At 42.5% G+C, this 19,346-nt stretch overlaps 1 protein-coding gene across 2 annotated transcripts in view; it reads left to right on the top strand.

Moving 5' to 3' along the window:
• The window catches only part of LAMC1 (laminin subunit gamma 1), a 127,109-nt gene that overhangs the window by 74,302 nt on the left and 33,461 nt on the right, over positions 1-19,346 (top strand). For both annotated transcript variants that reach the window (XM_037506271.2, XM_054693400.1), the window contains exons 2-5: positions 7,097-7,401; positions 11,329-11,459; positions 13,508-13,674; positions 18,626-18,814. In XM_037506271.2, coding sequence (XP_037362168.1) covers positions 7,097-7,401; positions 11,329-11,459; positions 13,508-13,674; positions 18,626-18,814 — 792 coding nt within the window. The remainder of the gene's footprint in view (positions 1-7,096; positions 7,402-11,328; positions 11,460-13,507; positions 13,675-18,625; positions 18,815-19,346) is intronic.

Below are 19,346 nucleotides of genomic sequence, written 5' to 3' on the forward strand. Positions count from 1 at the left end.
CCATGAACTGTCACCATAGTCCCCTTGTTATGCCTTTCCCTGTTTTGAGCCCTTTCTTTCCTCCTCCTCTGTTGTATGCCTCGGCTCTATAGTTGCTTACAAGTTTTGTCCTTTTTGTTTTTGATCCTTTATTCAGTTTCCCTATATTCCTCCTGTAGGTGAAACATTCCAATATTTTTCTTTTTCCTTCTGACTTACTTCACTGAGCATAACCCCTTCCAGCTCCCTCCATGTAGCTTCAAATGGCATGAGTTTATCTTTTAAAACAATCTACTTTGAAGATGAGTTTCGGGCAATAGAAACTAGCCCTTCAATGGGCAGTTAGACCTGAGTTTCTCAGCAGTTGGAACAACTCCACGTACAGAGGTCACCTCAACACATTCTGCATGTGCCTTAGAGTTCGTTCCTTCTCCTTCTGTGTTCTGACCACCCGCCTGTGTCTACTTGAGGATCCCACATTCAGCATTAACTTGGCCTTGGGTCATCTTGATTGGCAAGGCCATACTTGTGCAAACTGTCTGCTGAGGTGGAACAATAACAGCTGGTGTGCAGCTGGACACGTTGTGCCGGGAACCCTTACTTCAGCCAACAATTATGGTAACAAAATTGAAAACATTTCAAATAGTTGCTTTCTGCAACTACTGTTTGTGTTAACTGTTTGGAGAATCTCATTTAGTAGCCTAAACATCTACCATTGCTGATTGACTTTATGTGCTGTCACTCTATTAAAAGTGTTGTGTTCTTAATATCAAGTCTCCTTATCTTCTAGGATATTTGCACTCTGCAAAGAACACGTCATCTTCTTTCTAATGAGTTAACTCTTAAGAACAATAGTGAATCAATTACTCCTAATTTGGTACTTTAGACTGAACTAGTTTTCTTTGTCTAATTCAGGCCATGGAAGGGCATTTTGAAGTTTCAGAAATTTCTGTATAGCCATTGTTGTTCATTAATTCACTGTAAAGGAGGCTGTTTCACAAGATCCTCATGGAATCCTTCTGAGCTGTGCATAACAGAGAAGCATTTATGTTCCCCAGCAGTCAGTGCTTGGATCCAATTCTAAGACAGGAAGGGTTTCTCCCCTGGTCAGAGATTACAAATACTTCACCATGTAGGAGGCTTAAGCAGAATTCCTTGGCTTGGTCCTACATGAACAAAGACTGGATTCTCATTGTCCAGGCAACCCTCTTCCCTTCCCATCTCGTCAGTCAGCAATGAACTGTAAGACTTGGAGCAGGAAGTATTAGTTAATTTCGTGTGTTTCATTCTAAACATCTGCACTTGAGTTTTTTTGTTTATGGAAGGAATGTGGCAGAGGGAGGGGGAAAGGCAGTTAAACATTCAGAAGCTAAATATTTTCTTGAGGGTGTATAACCGTAGTTAGCCTTCATGTGCATGAACGTGAGGTGAGGGGTGGAAGATGTTCTGGTTGCATAGCTGCTAGAAAACTTTTCCAGGCTTGTTCTTACTGATTTTCTTAATTGCTTGGCTTGACCTCTTTACCTTCAATTTATGCTGTCTGCTTTTACATAGTGCAAGGCTAGTTGTAGTTATCCTTGGACAGGGATTCAGGAGACCTGACCGGTCCTATTTTTTTTTTTTTAGATTTATTTATTTATTTATACAAGCACTGGGTACAGTCAGAAGTGCGGGAGGGAGGGTGGGAGAATCCACCCGAGCCAGAGGGGAGAGCAGAGCAGGCAGACTGACGAAGTACACTGCTGAGGGGAGCAGGGGGCAACAGGAGAGGTCTGCGTGCCATGTGGGACCCTCGCCCTGTGGCCGGGATCGAACCGGCGCTGCAGAGGCTTCGGGCAGCTTCGCAACCCAACGCTCTACCGCTGTGCCACCGGGGAGGCCCACCTATTTTCTATTTAAAACCATTAAACGAGATCTTACTTTCTCAACTGAAATGAGTAGGATATGCAGATAAAGAGTAAAGAAGTAGAACAAGAGAGACAGACACAGAGACAGAGACAGAGACAGAGAGACAGAGATAGGTCTCAGTGGTAACTGCTTAGTGGAATAACAATGAGCTCCTTGGCTTTCCACTTCTTGATTTAGCCAAGGTTGCAGATAATTCTGCATAGTTCCTATAACTCAAGCCTTGACTCTTCCACTCCATTTTCTGTATTTTTTTCCTTGTTTATTTTCAGATTGTAGTTCATATTCCTTGAGCTAACTTCAAACCCCACCCTGTTGTCCTTCCATTTGCATCTATAGAGGATTGCTAAGTGCTGCTGTAGAAAATCAGGCCTCTTCAAAGAAATCCATTCAGAGGCCCCACCTCCCACCCTCTTCTGCCAATCCACCTTTCTCCTTCTCTAGTCAATTTCTCTTCTGGTCTCTACAGTGGTTCTTATAACATTTCTATGCACGTCAAATATTCCCCACCAGCTTTGCCCCCAACTTAGCAGGTACACCTTAGTTTTCACTGCACAGAAAAAAAAGTCATCCAGTTTGAACTCTTTCAACTTTCATCACTTAAAACCTACAAAGTCACTTGCATGTGCACACAGATAAAATGCAAGGACACATGTCTTTTCCTGTGTGGAGCCAGTCCACTTTGCATCACTAACTCCCCCTCTTGTCTCCCAGTGCATATTTACAGTCTTTCCCTCTCTGCTTACTTGAGCATGCACTATACCCTCTTCTCTCATATCATAAAGACCAAGAAAGGGAAAAATCTTCCCTTGACCCTATTTCCCTTCCATTTGTCATCTTTTCCTCTCTCCTCCCCTTTATGATTGGATATGATATCCAATCATATCATACACTCCCTGTATCATCCACCTCCTATCTGCCATTCATCCTCAATGGGAAACCACACCATTCCCTTCTGGAATGCTCTCACTAAGTGTGGAAGTGACTTCTCAGTGACTAGAAGCCAATGTACACTTCTTAGTCTTTATCCTGCTAGTCTCTCTCAGCAGTTTTAACACCATCAATTGTTCCCTCTTTAAAACGCTGTGTTTTAAGCTTCTGTGATGTTTGTACTCTTTTATCTGCCCTCTTTCCTCTGACTTTCCAGTCTTTTGTTGTCTCATCTTCTCTGTCTATGCTTTTAATGCTGGTGTTTCCTAGCGTGACCCCAAAAGTCAGCTCTCTTTTCACTCAACACACTTGCCTCATTAATCTCAACCACACCCAAATCTTCACATTCCTTCTGCGTGCTATTGAATCCCAGTTCTGTATCACTAATGCAGATGTCTCCCTGTGGCCTGCAGACTACTCTTCCCGCTCCCTCCTAGACATTTCCTCTTGTCCAGATGATCCACAGTTGCCTCAAAACAATGCATCCAAAGATGTACTCATCTCTCCAACCTGCCCTCTCCACCTCCTCTTGGCTCTAACTGCTTAACCTTCTTTTCTCTCTTTCCATACATGGTAACTATCCATTTGCTTGTGTTTGAACTAGGAAACTGAATTTTATTTTTTATTCTTCCATCTTATGGAATGGGTAAAGAAGCTTTGACAGTGAGACACTATTAACAGGATAAAAAAGTAAAGGTTTTCAAAAGTGGCTCCCATTTTTTTTCTTGCCTCCCCACTCCTCCACATAAGCTACCAATTTATTCTTAAGGTTGGCATCCTGCACCTCAGTCAGATCCATTCACCTCTCTTATTATGGTGTCTTTCTTCTTAGTTCAGCCACTGTCATCTCCCCAGAATTCCGGCCACATCTGCTTAACTATTCTCTCCACCTTGAGTTATGTCCCTTCCAACCTGTCCATCTCCACACAGTGGCCAGAGTGATCTTTCTGAAAATCCAATTATATACTTCCTGACACGACTGAGGCTCTCAGTTGCACGTATGTCATGGTTGCTCTTTAACATGGCCTTGCTCCAGGCCTGCTCTGCTTCCTAGTTAGCTCATCTCCAGTCACTGTCTCTGTTCTAGCTGTCCCTACAACTCTGACCCGATAGCAGTCACTCCTCTGTGTCTTCTGGGCATTTCACATACTGTTTCATCTGCCTGGATGGCCAAGCCTAGTGTGCTTAGCTAATTCCTTTGCATTTCTCAGATGCTGTATGTAAATGTCACTTCCTTTTGAAAATGTCACTTGGCTTCACAAATTTGGTTTAAGTGACTTTCCTCCAAGTTCCCCAAACATTATGCTTTGTCACCCATCACCCAGGATTGCAGTGATCTGTAACCGTGAAGACTGCAACTCTCAGTGCAGTGCTGGTGGCTGTTTTGTGGGGAATGTATGAGCCTCCTTTGTAGATTACAGCTGTAGATTAGAATGAGAAATGGAGTTCAGGGGACCAGCATCTGCTAGCTAGAATGCTTCAAATGTTGATGCTAATAAAGTAGGTTTCTGGATGTTCGCCCACCCCTGGTTCTGTATCCTCGCCTGCAGGAGTGTGACCACATGTGCCCATTTCAGAGTGTGCCTTCGTGGTGCAGATCATGGTTTGCAATACAGGATACTCTGGTCCATTTTACCTTCTCTCCTTTGATCTAATCTCTAGTAGATTGGGTTGCTAAAGAACAATTTGATGCCAGAAATGTAGACCGTAGAAAAACAAAGGTATTCAACCTGTAATCTACAAACCAGTGAGTAAGCCTTTGAACATCCCAAGCCACCTACTCCTGAATAAGACTATAAATTGTTTTACTGTTCTGGAATGTCTTTCAGATAGTCTCTGGAATGCCACAGATACCATATTATAACCTCACCCTCATTCAAAGATGATGCATTGACATTGTTGACACAGCAGAGATACAAGTTAAATTTGCATTCTTTTAACAGAAGGGTTGTAAACTACATTTGCATGGCCTGTGTCTAGGGAAGATATTGTATTACATACTATGGAGGAGATCCAGAACTGTATAATAGCCTTTGGTGATTGTACCAGGTTGTCCCTGGTACATTCAGGCGCTTACATGTGAGTGTATCCAGGTTCCTAGTTCAGGAACTTCCTTCTAAACCCTATTTAGCAACCCTATTTACTCTTACATTTGTATAGAGTTTTTTGTTTTTTTTTTTTTTTTGGGAATATTTTTTTTTTTTTTTTTTTTCTTTTTTTTTTTTTTTTTAAATAGAGGCATGCTTTATTTATTTATTTTACTTGTTTGTTTGTTTGTTTATACATGCACTGGGTACAGTCAGAAGTGCGGGAGGGTGAGAGAATTCACCAGAGCCAGAGCGGGGTGCAGAGCAGGCAGAAGGACCGAAGTACACTGCTGAGGGGAGCAGCGGGCGGCAGGAGAGGTCTGCGCGCCATGTGGGACCCTCCTCCGGTGGCCAGGGAGCAGCCGGGGATCAAACCGGCGCCGCAGAGGTCACGGGCAGCTTCGCAACCCAGCGCTCAACCGCTGCGCCACCGGGGAGGCCCACATTTGTATAGAGTTTTACAATTAGTTAGGTATGTGCAAGATCTCCATTTGACCTTCTACACGCTCTTTAAAGTGGGTTCAGGAATTACCACTGTCATTATTAGGTGAAATGGCAGAGCAGAAATCATACAGCTAGTAATTAAAGAAGTATAGTTGTGCCCTATGCCTTTGTGTTCAGGATAACGTATGTGAGTATGTTTTGTGTATGTGGAGCAACAGTTTATCATACCTCTCTTTTTAAGGTCTGAACCAATTGAGCGTAGAGTCAGGTCTCATCATGTTCAGTTTTACTGTAGATAAAACTAGATTGAAGAGCAGAGCCAGGACACATACCTGATCCAGGACATGGCCCTTCTGCTCCCCACTCCCCCTTCCATCCCAGTTGAGCTCACCCCCTTAGTCCTGGATGTGGTAGAGGATAGCTGCCAGCCTCAGGGTGCTGCCTGGTGCTGAGGAGTAATTGAGGAGCTGGGGCTCAGGCGGGCAGCAAGAGAGAGCATCACTGCATGGGGATGAGTAGGGACAAGGAGGTGAGAGAGTAGCACCAGTCTCTCCCCAACTCTTCTGGGAGTGCAGGGATGCCTATTCTGTGAACTTTGTGGCAGAGGGTTCAAAGGTGCTTGTGGTGTCAACTCACTTGGGAAGAGAAGACTAAGCTCCTTGAGACCAAGGACCCCATATGTTTTGACACATCCTTTGTCCCCCAAAGTGTATTTCAGGGAGTCGAGCATGTAGTGATGCCCCACAAATTCCCACAAGGAATAGCATGGAGTTAGCAATGCGTAGATACTCTTGCATTACCTCTTCCCTACTGAGGGCACGCTGGCTGCCCACCAAGCTGTCTTAGCCATCAGACCATGCTGGCTCTCACCAGTGAGTCTGCTTCAGAGGGTGATAGCACCCTGGCTCCTCCCTTTTGCTGCCCTTCCCTGCTTAGATTTTACATCCCACATACAGCTGTTTAGAATATTCACGCACAACTTGTTTAAACCACTTTCTCCTTTTCTTCTTATGCTTCTTTGTTGAACTACTGGAGGATTTTTTTCTTCTTTCCTGCGCTTCTTCCTGCCTCCTTTGTCAGCCCTCTTCTCCCTCTCTCAGATTTCTCTTTCTTAACCTGGTAAAGAAGTCAAAGAATAGAGCTGGTGATACTCTTCCTGCATTAAGAAGTTACGTTATACTCAATGAAGAATGAGTTTTAAAAGTCGTGAAGATGCCCAGGAGACTGTTTGGAAAGTCAACAAATGTGTTGTTTTTCTTTTAATTAAGCTTTTCCTGAAGCACCAACATTAAGAACCAATAGGTTTATTATATTATTTAGCAGGATAAGTACAGTAGTAATGCATGCTATCATTTTTCATAGCAACATTTTTTTTTGTGTGTGTGGGACCCTCGCCGGAAGCCAGGGAACGAACTGGCACTGCAGAGGCTGTGGGCAGCCTCGCAGCCCAGCCTCAACCACCGCGCCACCAGGGGAGGCCCCAATAGCAACATTTTGTAATGCTCGGTGTGAACAGGCTTTTAGGAGCCAACCTATGAACCCACTAGCTTCTCATTTTTGTGGGCAACTGTAGTGTTCCAGGTTTAGAATAGTTTGTCGGACACAGCCAGTGTGCTGTGTGTTCTGGATTCTTGTTAATTTGGTAGACATGGGAGTTTACAGTCTTGGTTAAGTCCCAGAGCAAGCTGGGAATAACAGGGAATTCTTTGCTTCTTGCACGTGACATGTCATCTCGGATGTCTGTCCCACAGGAAAAGCATTTGACATCACCTACGTGCGCCTCAAGTTCCACACCAGCCGCCCCGAGAGCTTCGCCATTTACAAGCGCACCCGGGAGGATGGGCCCTGGACCCCATACCAGTACTACAGTGGCTCCTGCGAGAACACCTACTTCAAGGCCAACCGAGGCTTCATCCGGACAGGAGGGGACGAGCAGCAGGCCTTGTGCACAGACGAGTTCAGCGACATTTCCCCGCTCACTGGGGGCAACGTAGCCTTTTCCACCCTGGAAGGAAGGCCCAGTGCCTACAACTTTGACAACAGCCCCGTCCTGCAGGTAGGCATCCAGAGGTTGACTTTGGAGCCAGGTAGTTTTTCTGCAAACAGGATGCGGGAAGGTTGTGAGGGGAGCCTGTATGCTTACTTCTGAGGCCAGGGGCAGGAGGAGGCTCCCTCTGGCAAGGCAGACAAAGACTGGCTTATATTCTGCTCTTCTGTGACTGTTAGTGATTTTGTTCCTACTGCCCAGATGACGTTTGTTTTGTTCTTAATGTACTAACCTTGATGGGTAAACTTTGCTTATTTTTTAAGAAATTGAAAACTTTAACTTTAGTACCTATTACTTGAGGTGGCAGTGTCTTGAGGAGGATATTTGAACTAATTTACCCAGTTTTCTTGCATTCTTTCTTACCTCCTCTTTGATTTGACAAAATGAAAAATATTTTTTAACTGTAGCAAGGGGGAATAATCAAAACAAGCTATTTAAGATCACCACCTTTCTGCATTGTGGTACACGGAAATTTCGAGTGATTTGTCTGGCACCATTACCGGTCACTGTGAAAAATCCTCGACAGCTAAATCTGCTGGTGTTTGTGCAAATGTGGGTACCTCTGGCATGGTGCTAACACATTGTGATGGAAACATTCCCTATTTAAAAATGGAATTAAGAATTTTTTTTCCTTGTAAATTCTGTGTGCTTATTCCTTACAAGCCCCCCTCCCCCCAAAATGGAATCTTTACATATTGCTTAGATTTCTGTGAACTTATGTCCTGGTTCTTGATTGTGGAGAGATTGATGAGCCTCATACCATGCTCAGCATGTAAACACAAAACTGGAGACGTTTCTGGCACATGACTGAGCTTAGCATCTAAATGGGGGCAGCCTGTTTTGAGACAAGGAATACTGATTGTGGGTTTGCAAATGCTCTGTACATTTTATGTAGCGCTGTTGAGATTTCTAAACAGGGAGTCCCCCTTTTTTTCTGGTCTTTATGTTTTTGTGTCTTTCTTTCTGGAATTTATTATGTTCTGGAAATGTAAATTGGTTGTATGCATTTGGACAGTAGCAAAGGATGAGAACATGATGCTCTGTGGTCAAGTTCTCCTCTTCCATTGCATTTCTGTAGGTTGCTAGGAGACCTGTGATTTTGATAAACTCTGAGGTTATAGTGAGCACTGAACGCTTGCAGAGGCCTTTGAGAAAAGTGTTTCTCGCAACAGTGATGTGTTCAAATTAAATGGCAGAAGGCATATCTGACTTTGATAGACAAAAAAGCAGAAAATTGAATGGTGGGGATAAGTTGATCAGCTAGCGAGCATTTGCTAGCTTTGTTTCTTCCTACACAGATTATTTTACTGGAGAGTCAATAGTATAGTCAGTAGGAAAAAGCAGTGAGGTAATGTTATGTCTGTGGTTTTCTGGCATCTTTGCTAACTATGTTCTTTGTGGGCTTGTCATGAGCAGTTTCCCCACTGGAGGAATTCTGAGATTTGCTGCCCTTTTTGCTAGAAGAACTCATGAGACTATATGTGGTAAAAATGCTATGGACATCTGTAATAGATTTGGCCAGTTGTTAGCATTATGCAAAAACACTAATTATGTGTCTCTGGATTTAAGAGCTCTGGCTTTTGCTTTCCAGTTGCATGGAGGATTAACTTTTAGCTGGTGTGACAGCTGACGGTGATAGGACATTTAGCTGGTCCGACAATAGGGAAAGAGGTGGTTGGCTCCTTAAGCTCCCTCCAGAAGCTGTGGTCTCCCAGATGGGGAGAGGAGAGCCTTCCTATTTCCACTTTGTAGGAATATTACTAAGGCTATATTGGCTTTGTTATAAATTAGCATTTATTTTCACTTTCTATAATGGGTCTTAATGTGACAAACATTCTGAACTCTTTAGATATATTTGATAGGTTAACTCATTTAACCCTCACAATAACTTATAAAAGTAAGTAGTTTTATTATCTCCCTTTTGTAGATGAGGAATCAGAGGCTAAGAAAAGATAACATGACTTGCCTTGAATCACACAGTTAATGGCAGCACTGGCATTCAAACCCTGCAAAGTCCAGAGTCTGTTCTTTTTCAGGTGCCCATTATGAAAGGAATGGCTTATAGTCCTCCTTTGAGAAGCTTTGCTTCAAGGAGAGCTGTGATAAAGAAGAAGCCTGGAGAAGATATAATAAGCATTAAACACAGAGATATGTTTAGTTATTTACATTACAGACTGAAAGATTCCTAACATTGTGGCCATGAGTGGGAGTTGTTATTGGCCTTCCAAGTTTGGATACAGTGAAATCATCCTCTCTTCTCCTTTCTAATTCCAGTTGGAGGCTTCATGGGAGATTAGCTCCGTGTTGTTCTATATGCCAGGTGTTTGGCAGGGTTCTTGCAATGCATCTTGATCGGGGTGAACCTCCCAGTTTCACATGGAGCTTCCTGAACACGAGGACTCCCAACAGCTCTGTGCTTGCCTGTTCTGTTGCCATGGGTGATTCTGTCCCAGGAGAGGACCCAAGTGGGCGTGGTGTCCTTGGGTGGTTCTAGATAATATGTTACCTTGGAGCTTGATGGTGTTAAATAGTCGTGCTTTGTTATCTCTAGTGATTTGTGTGGACCTGGGCTTACTCTGTGGCATGGTGCTGGATTTCTTTCTCACTTTGGTCTCACATCTGCAAGGAGGCTAGATCAGGCTTTTTCAGGGGATGCTCGAAGTATTCTAAGAGGGTAAATGCTGGGGTGCAAGTGCTTCTCATACCTTTGCTTGGGACATGTTTGCTGATGTTCTCTTGACCAAAGCAAGCCACATGCCCAACCTAAAGTCAGCATGGAAGGGACTGCATGGGGGTTGGGCACTGGCAGATGTGATGCATTAGGATCATTACTATGATAATCTACTACAACGGTAAACATCTGATCGATACTAGCTCATTGAAAGGGCATTTATTACGACTAAGGTCTCATAAAACCAGGGAAAAGCTATAAAGCCTTCTTTCTTGTCCTCTGCCATTATGGCTCACCTTCCATCATTTGTGGCTTCTTCAAATTCTTTCATTCATTCAGCATATTTTATTTGAGTATCTATGCTAAACACTAGGAAAACTGCAGTGAACAAAACCAGGTATTTCTACCCTCATGTGACTTACACTCTGTGGGCATGGGGTGTGGAAACATATAACAGCATATAGGGAGTTGGGTGGGGGCGGGGGCAATCAATTTTAGATAGAGTGGCCGGGGAGGGTTTTAGAGAAGTGACACTGTATGTGGGAAGGGTCAAAACAAAGACCGCACTGGCTTGTTCAGTAAGAGTTTATGGTGATTTTGTACTTGGGGGTCTCTCCCAGGTCTGTCAGTAACGGATTGGGTATGGAGGGAGAGACAGATGGGACCAAATGGGCAGGAAGAGGCAGTGACCAGTGTACCTAAGCACTAGGTATTGAGAGTATATTACCTTTGAGCCTCTCAACAATCTCGTGAAGAAAGTAGTATTCCTGCTTTGGGGGGACTCAGGTAATAAAAGAACAGCTTTGCTCAAAGCAGAAAAGAATTAAAAAGAATGAGAAATTAATGGAGTCACTGGTTATTAGAATAGGGTTGATGCACAAGAGCACAGAAGTTAACTGATGCATTATCTGTTTAGAAGATTTTGTTACACTTGGGCCTCTCGGGTGGCGCAAGGGGTTAAGACACAACCTATGAAGCTGTTTGCAGCCACGAGTTTGATCCCCAGCCAGGGAGCTACCCACATGGCACAGCAGCCCTCTCCTGCCTCGCCCGCTGCTCCCCTCAGCAGTGTATTTCAGTCAGTCTGCCTGTTCTGTTCCCCACTCTGTCTCTGGTGAATCCTCTCACCTCTGCACCTCTGGCCTGTACCCTAGTTCTTGTATGCATAAATAAATCTTTAAAAAAAAAAAGTTTTTGTCACACTTACGCATTGCACATCCATGTTCTTTATCTGCCATTTCTGGGTCTGTTTTGTTTTCTAACAGGAATGGGTAACTGCCACTGACATCAGGGTCACTCTGAATCGCTTGAACACCTTTGGAGACGAAGTGTTTAATGACCCGAAGGTCCTCAAGTCCTATTATTATGCAATCTCTGATTTTGCTGTGGGTGGTAGGTAAGTAAATGATCAAATCTGTTTAGGAGTGAATGTAGCAACTTGTTTGCAAATATCTTCATAATGTTTTAGACTATTCTTTACCAGCAGCCGGGCAGCAGTGCTTTGTGAGTGATGTTTGGCTGGGAAGATAGGAACCAACCTCAGATATCTTTCTTGTCAGAGACCTCACTGTCCTGGAAACAAAACAATTAGATTTTCTAAAGCCATGTGAAATCAGCACACCTAGTGATTTCTATTGAGCACTAAGGGCAAAGCACCATGATAGGCACTGTGAAGCCTCTAAAGAGGTGTAAGATTGACCTTTTCCTCCCAAGAATGACTCAACCTTCTAGGATCCTAGAAATGAACAGGGCCGGCTATATATGACAATGTGAAAAATTAAATGTTAGTGCCATCACTTTTTAAACTAGAAGGTGAAGCCACTAGCAAAGATGCCATATGTCAGAAAAGGTGCCGTATGACAGAACTGTCAGGCTGGAGAAGCAAATGGGATCTAAATAGACTTTTAAAGAATGGGTAAGCTTTTGATAAGGAGGAAGGATATCTGGGTTGGATGCCAGATGGGCATGTCATGAGCAAAGACTTAAGAGTTGGGAGAGTATAAAGCCGTGTGACCTCAGGAAAATGTCATATATGGAATTGTAGGGTTGTTACGCGAGAGTGATAGTTTGGTGGTCAGAGATTTTAGGTAGGAGGTCAAGAGTCTTGGACTTATTGCTCCTGTTTTAGACTTGAGGTTTCAACAACAGTGTCCCTGGTATGGGAATGCTTGGTGAAAATTGATAGACACTGTAACCAATGAAATGATGCAGAATTTTTAGAGTAGGTCTATGAAATGAAAACAGTGGGTTGGGAAGATTAGTATGAAGGCAGGGTGAGCAGCGTACAAGCAGGAGAATTTATATTCCTGTGATGACACCATGTGCTCTAGGTGTTAGCAACAAATATCTGATGACAGGGTGAAAAGGAACATGTGGATGCTTTTTACTGTGAAGAAAGAATTATCAGGGTTTTAATCAAAGGTGATTTTAAGGTTTGGTGATCAGGAGAATGATAGTACCATTAACAAAGTAACTTAAGTCAAACTAATTCAAGGACATGGTAAGTTTATTTTTAGACAGGCAAAATTGTAGATAGTGGCAGATATCTCTGTATGTAGCAGTCAAGGACAGGAGTTTGGGACAGAGAGCAGGAGACAGCAATTTGGGATTCACTCTGGCACAATGTAGGTGCTTCAGAAGTGTTTGAGTGTGTTATTAAGGGAACTGATGGCTGTTTTTAAGAAAGCTGATGAGGGAAACATCAGTGCCCCAGAGAGCATGTTCATTTTCATGAGATTTCCTTGAGCCATTAGTTTATGATTATACCTGCATCTAGGGGACCCTCAAGGGACTCTTTGCCAAAATAGTCTGACAGTCTGTCAGTACTAGAGATCCATATGGTGGTGAGGAGCCTAGAGTGACTTACAATTTTCAGATTGGAGAACCTTAAAATCACTCATTTTAGCAGAATATTGCTGATATAGTTATTGACTTATGTGCTCACATAGTTCTTGGCACATAACACAGCTCTCCTGATAACCTGATGATGCAGAAATCATTATCCCCCTGTCTTCCAGGTGAGGCACAAAGGTTACATTGATTGATAATAGGGCAGGCTCTCAACAGGCAGCCTGGCTTCTGAGTCCATGCTCGCTGTAGCCACTACACTTGTCCACCTCTTTACACACATTTGACTGCAGACAGTGATCCCACAGGTGTCTTCAGAAATTGTTAGGGATGTCTGGTTTATATCCCATCCCTTGTTAAATAAAGCTGCCTTTCTGGTCTTTTGCTTGTTTCATTTTTCCTCATACTGAAAACTCAAACAGCCATTACTTATATTGTTCAGCTCCTCAGTTTACAATTCTGAATGGTAAAACTGAAAGACATTGTGAAATCATTTGAAGTTGTCTGGGTGCATCATCTTTCTGTGACTATGGAAAGAAATTAATTTCTAGGACTTTGTAGCTATTCCACTCTTTTGAGTGTCTCTTCTCTCCCCAGATGTAAATGTAACGGGCATGCAAGTGAGTGTGTGAAGAATGAATTTGGCAAGCTGGCATGTAACTGCAAGCACAATACTTACGGGGTAGACTGTGAGAAGTGTCTTCCTTTCTTCAATGACCGGCCATGGAGGAGGGCAACTGCAGAGAGCGCCAGCGAATGCCAACGTGAGTGCCCTCAGCGTTGGCTGCTCACTTGTCACCAAGACTAACAGAGATGGAAGAGGGAGAGTGTGGCTTCCTTGATTCCGCCTTGAAAAGAACACCCTGAAAGGCAGTCCTTCTTACGTCATTTGAGAAAGTAAACCCTGTGCATGTCAGAGGGCAGAGATGAGGGCAGTTGACTGTAAATATAAACTTACTGTCCATATATTTTCTCCTTTTGTGTAGCCTTAATGAACACACTTCTCAGAGTGAGAGCAGCATCTTCAAGGTTTGACCTTCTACTTAGATCCAAATACTGCATTAGCATAGTCTACTTTAAAGTAGGATTTCTTAATCTTTTTGTTTCCCTATAAGATATTCTTTTTCCTTCTAATGCTCATTTACTCCAGCATACAAGGTCACTGATTAACATGTGTTAGGTTCTAGACCTTAAGTTCTGGACTGAGACTATCATTCAAAAGATTATTTCTCAAGAATATTTTTCCTTTATCTCACTGAAGATAATGGGGAGAATTTTCCTCTGCTCCCATGAAAAGAGGGTGTAGATCTTTGGAAGAAGGAGTACATCAATATTCCTAGGGAAGGGTAAAGTGAAAAAGGTTACACATTGTTTACCTCTTCTCTGAACAGAGAGCGGAAAGAATCTTAGAAAGGAACCATGAAATCATGTAGGACTTACCAAGGACTTAAATAAGAAACTTTTTTTTAAAGAGATTTATTTATGCGTACAAGAACTGGGGTACAGGCCAGAGGTGTGGGGGGATGAGAGGATTCATCATAGACAGAGTGGGGAACAGAACAGGCAGACTGACTGAAATACACTGCTGAGGGGAGCAGCAGGTGAGACAGGAGAGGTCTGCTGTGCTCCCTGGTCTGGGATCAAACTCGTGCTGCAGTGGCTGCTGACTGCTTCATAAGCTGTATCTTAACCCCTTGTGCCACCGGGGAGGCCCTTAAATAAGAAACTTTTAAAGCAGCAATAATTTTCTTATGTCCATATAATTATTCCTTCATACTCTCTTAATAATAAAGGGAAGGGCCTCCCTGGTGGCGCAAGGGGTTAAGCACTGCACTGTGAAGCAATCTTCAGCCTCTGTAGCACGAGTACGGTCCCCAAACAGCCAGAGAGAAACCCACATGGCAAAGCAGACCTCTCCTGTCTCGCGCGCTGCTTCCCTCAGTAGTGTATTTCAGTCAGTCTGCCTGTTCTGTTCCCTGCTTTGTCTCTGATGAATTCTCTCACCCCCCTGCATCTCTGGCCTGTACCCCAGCTCTTGTATGCATAAATAAATCTTTAAAAAAATAATAAAGGGTATAAGAAAGAAGGTAGTCTGAACCTGTAGGAATCATTGGCAGAAATTTTGAGAAAGGACTGATACCTTAACTCATGACTAGAGCTTCTTAGAGCACACTTTCTTGTGCATCTTTTCTTTCCTTCAGCAAATCCAGGATTTGCAGATAAATTCCACATCCTGAGCACTTGCTTGAGCATCTTTAATTTTTTTGCTGTCCAGTGTTTGATGCTGCACGGTAAAGACTGGTAAAGGAAATAATGAATTGCCAAAAAAAGTGACAACTAAATCATGTACACATGCTAGAAAAGTAGTCGGGGTTAATGATGTGGTTGTATTTTAAGTCTTTTCAGGAACATAAGGAGAACACACCAGTTTACCAAGTGAACCAAATGCTGTAGCTGGAGAACTTTATTGAGGAACTAAGTGTAGTGGCAGGAAGGGCACAGGGCAGGATCTCTATGATTCTATGCGGGTGGGATAAAGGAGGAGTCCTGGAGCCCTCGGTAGCTTTTTCAGGCTTTTATTGTGTTTACCAGGTGCACAGTAGGCAGGGGTACTAGGGTCCCGGGAAGCTGGCGGTCTTCCCAGCCCCCAGCAAGTTTTCTCTCTCTCTGGGCTCTCCGACGTTCTCTTGTGGCCTTTGCTTCTTCACTCCTTTCGCGCTCTTTCGCTCTCCTGTTCCCCGTGCTGCCGCCCTTATAAGCCCAGTCTCAGCCCAGGTGGACCCACCTACGTATGCCCACAACCCCACTCCAGGTGCCTGCCATCAGGCATGCATTCAGGACCACAGGGATCCATCATCAATCCTAATGGGGAGAGGGCAGAAAAGCCCGATACTTTACTTACCCTATACCGAGTTAGTTTGCTTTTCTCTTTGGTCCATTCAGCTCTATGATTCCATCAAAGAGTGAGGTTTCTAAAAGTTGGACAACTACAGTTGTATTGTCAGGATACTAGGGTTAGGAAAGAGAAAATTACAGCTGCCTTCTCTCTTTCAGCTGATGATGGAGAAGCTGCAGCATCCACTTTGGCTGTGAGTTAGACAGCTCAGACACGATTTGTTCTGCCTTTTAGTTTCAGAGGCCCAGATGTTTAAGTGGAATGGGCTGGGTAGGTGAAGGATAATCTAGGAAGAACTAATGAAGAAGGAAAATGAAGCAATCTGTAAAAGTTACTCAACACAATTCTTATTTTTGATGCCAGTGATTCAAGTTTCTAAAAAGTCATCAAATATAATGCCATATAAGAACTGATTGTAAAGGAAGGGAGAAATGAAAAGACTCTTTTTAAAAATATTTTTAAATTTTTATTTAATATTTTTTATTAAAATTTTTTTTGAACATAAACTGCTTGCTCTATCTGAAATTAAATAAGATTTTTATTTAGTGCTCAGTCCTGCTTATAGTTTGGGCAGCATTAATAATTCTGAGAAAAATTATCTTAATAAATGAAGAATTTCTGTGACTACAGACCCTTGTTCTTACAATATGGCTGTGCTATGCGGGGAATATAGTTACTTGACATGACCAGTGGACTTGGTGGTTCCAAGTAGGTGAGTGTAGCTAGTAGATCTAGATTTCCTTTCAATTCCACTTACATCTACAGAGACACTAATTTTTTTTAATTTTATTTTTATATTCCCCATACAATTGCAAGCCTCTTATTTTGACCCCAATCCCTCCTCCCCACCCCCCCATAGTGTGTCTCTGGTTCATGGTTATTTGTTTGTTGATTTTGATTTTTTCTTTCTTATAGTTATTCTTTTTCCTGGTCCCTTAAGTTTTCTAGATTCCTGCTATGAGTGAGATTATCCGGTATTTTTCTTTTTGTTTCTGGCTTATTTCACTGAGCATGATCCCTTCCAGCTCCATCCATGTTGCTGCAATTTGCATGTATTTATCTTTTTTGATTGCTGAGTAATATTCCATTGTGTATATGTACCACATCTTCTTGATCCAGTCATCTCTTTTTGGGCATTTGGGTTGTTTCCAAAGCTTAGCTATTGTAAATAGTGCTGCTATAAACATAGGGGTGCAGGTGCTCTTTGGAATTGATGTTTCTGTGTCCTTTGGGTAAATACCTAGGAGTGGAATTGCTGGATCATATGGAAGCTCTATCTTTAGCAGGTTGAGGAATCTCCACACAGCTTTTCATAGTGGTTGGACCAGTTTGCACTCCCACCAACAGTGCAGGAGAGTTCCTTTTCTCCACATCCTCACCAACATTTGTTGTTGCTAGTTTTTTTAATATGTGCCATTCTCACTGGTGAGAGATGGTATCTCACTATAGTTCTGATTTGCATTTCCCTGATTGCAAGTGATGTTCAACATTTTTTCATATGCCTTTTGGCCATTTGTATTTCCTCTTTGGAGAAGTTTCTTTTTAGCTCTTCTGACCATTTTTTGACTGGATTATTTTCTTTGTTGTTGGTGAGTCTCATCAGCTCTTTGTAGATTTTTGTGATCAGTCCTTTATCATTAGTGTTGTGTGCAAAAATGTTCTCCAAGTCGATGGAGTTTCTCTTTGTTTTGGTTATTGTCTCTTGCTGTGCAGAAGCTCTTTAATTTGATGTAGTCCCAGCTGTTGATCTTTGTCTTCACTATCACTGCTTTGGGTGATGTGTCAGAGACACTGATTTTAACCCATGTCACTCAGCTTACTCCTGACTGGATATGTAAGTAATCTGGCAATTTGGAAGTTATGTGTCTAGTTTCTTTAAATCATCCCAAACTTAAGAAGGAAGTTAAGGTAAATTGAAGTCTATGTGTAAATTGGCACCTTGTTCTTAGATTTGTGTATAGAATGAAAGACAAAAATGCAGAAGAAATTTAATATGACTTGGCTTTTATATATGAGCAATCAACTGAAAATTCTAAGTACAGGAATTCTTTGTAGTTTATAATTATAATTTTGATAAGCATGAACATTTCTATGGTTATCTATACTGGTTATCTGTACTGATAGGTTATCTATACTGATAACGAGGCTCTATAAACCCTTTATTGACAAAAACTGGATTTATTTTAGATTTTATTTTTCTTTTGAATGAATAGTGCATGTGGTGGTTATTCTTATTTTCCCACCACCTAGCTATCACAGTTATCTGGGAGATGAGGTTTAGTTTTCTTTGAGTCTTTTAAAAATGTCTTCATGATGTGGTATATATACACAATGGAATATTATTCAGCAATCAAAAAAGATAAACTCATGCCATTTGCAGCAACGTGGATGAAGTTAGAAGGAATTATACTCAGTGAAATAAGCCAAAAGGAAAAAGAAAAATACTGGATGGTTTCACTTATAGCAGGAATATAGGGGAACCAAGTAAAACATCAGTGTGAAAAAATAATAATAGTACAAAACCCAACAAAGCAAAAACAGACATTTATAAATCAGAGACATCCTGCAGGCGAGGAGGAGGGAGAGGGATCGGAAAGTAGAGGGAGGAGCACAGGGGACTAAAGGTGATGGTGCACGGGTGCATTGGGGAAGGAAACTCTATGGGGACTCCACCTGAGGGGGTGGGGGGAAGCAAATATTGTTTAAAAATGAACAATGATGTAAAAAAAATTAAAAATTTTAATTAAAATAAATAAAATAAATATCTTCATAAAGGAACATGGACTGACTTAATGCATATGCTGTTCTTGCACTGATAGCCTGCGACTGCAATGGGCGATCACAGGAATGCTACTTTGACCCTGAGCTGTATCGTTCCACTGGCCACGGGGGCCACTGCACCAACTGTCAGGGTAACACAGATGGTGCCAACTGTGAGAGGTGCCGGGAGAATTTCTTCCGCCTTGGAAACCATGAAGCCTGCTCTCCGTGCCACTGTAGTCCTGTGGGTAAGTGACAGGCAGGCTCTGCTGCAGCCTGATGAATTGAAAAACAAATGTTTCCTGTGCCCTCAGAATATAAAGTTTGGGGTGCAGTTTCTAGGCACTGGCATCGTTTAAGTACAGAAGTGTGTGCCTTATCATAACACATCCTGATTCTAGGTCTGCCTGACCGCCCCCCACCCTCCACTCTCTTTAATCAAGTTAAATTTTCAGATGATTTTCTGGTGTGTCTAAAAATGTGGGTTGGCCTGAGTAATGATTTGTAAATAATTAGCAACAAGATCACAGAGACCCTTTGAACTTTGACTGTAGAAGGTTAGCTGCTTAGTGAGCTCTTCCTTGTTAATGATTTTATTTAGTTTAAGCTCTTTAGGGAGCTGAACTTTGCTAGCATGTTGATGTGTATTCAGAGATGTGGAGCACCCTTAATCTTTTTTGAAGAGTTTGACCTTTGTTTTTATTGTTGATGCCGATATATACTTGACTTCTCAACATGGGGCTTAGGGAGGCTGTGCTTGACCCCAGCAAAGTGACTGGT

Source organism: Talpa occidentalis, unplaced genomic scaffold (genome assembly GCF_014898055.3).
Source record: "Talpa occidentalis isolate TD23 unplaced genomic scaffold, MPIMG_talOcc4v2.1 talOcc4.12, whole genome shotgun sequence".
Lineage (NCBI taxonomy): Eukaryota > Metazoa > Chordata > Mammalia > Eulipotyphla > Talpidae > Talpa > Talpa occidentalis.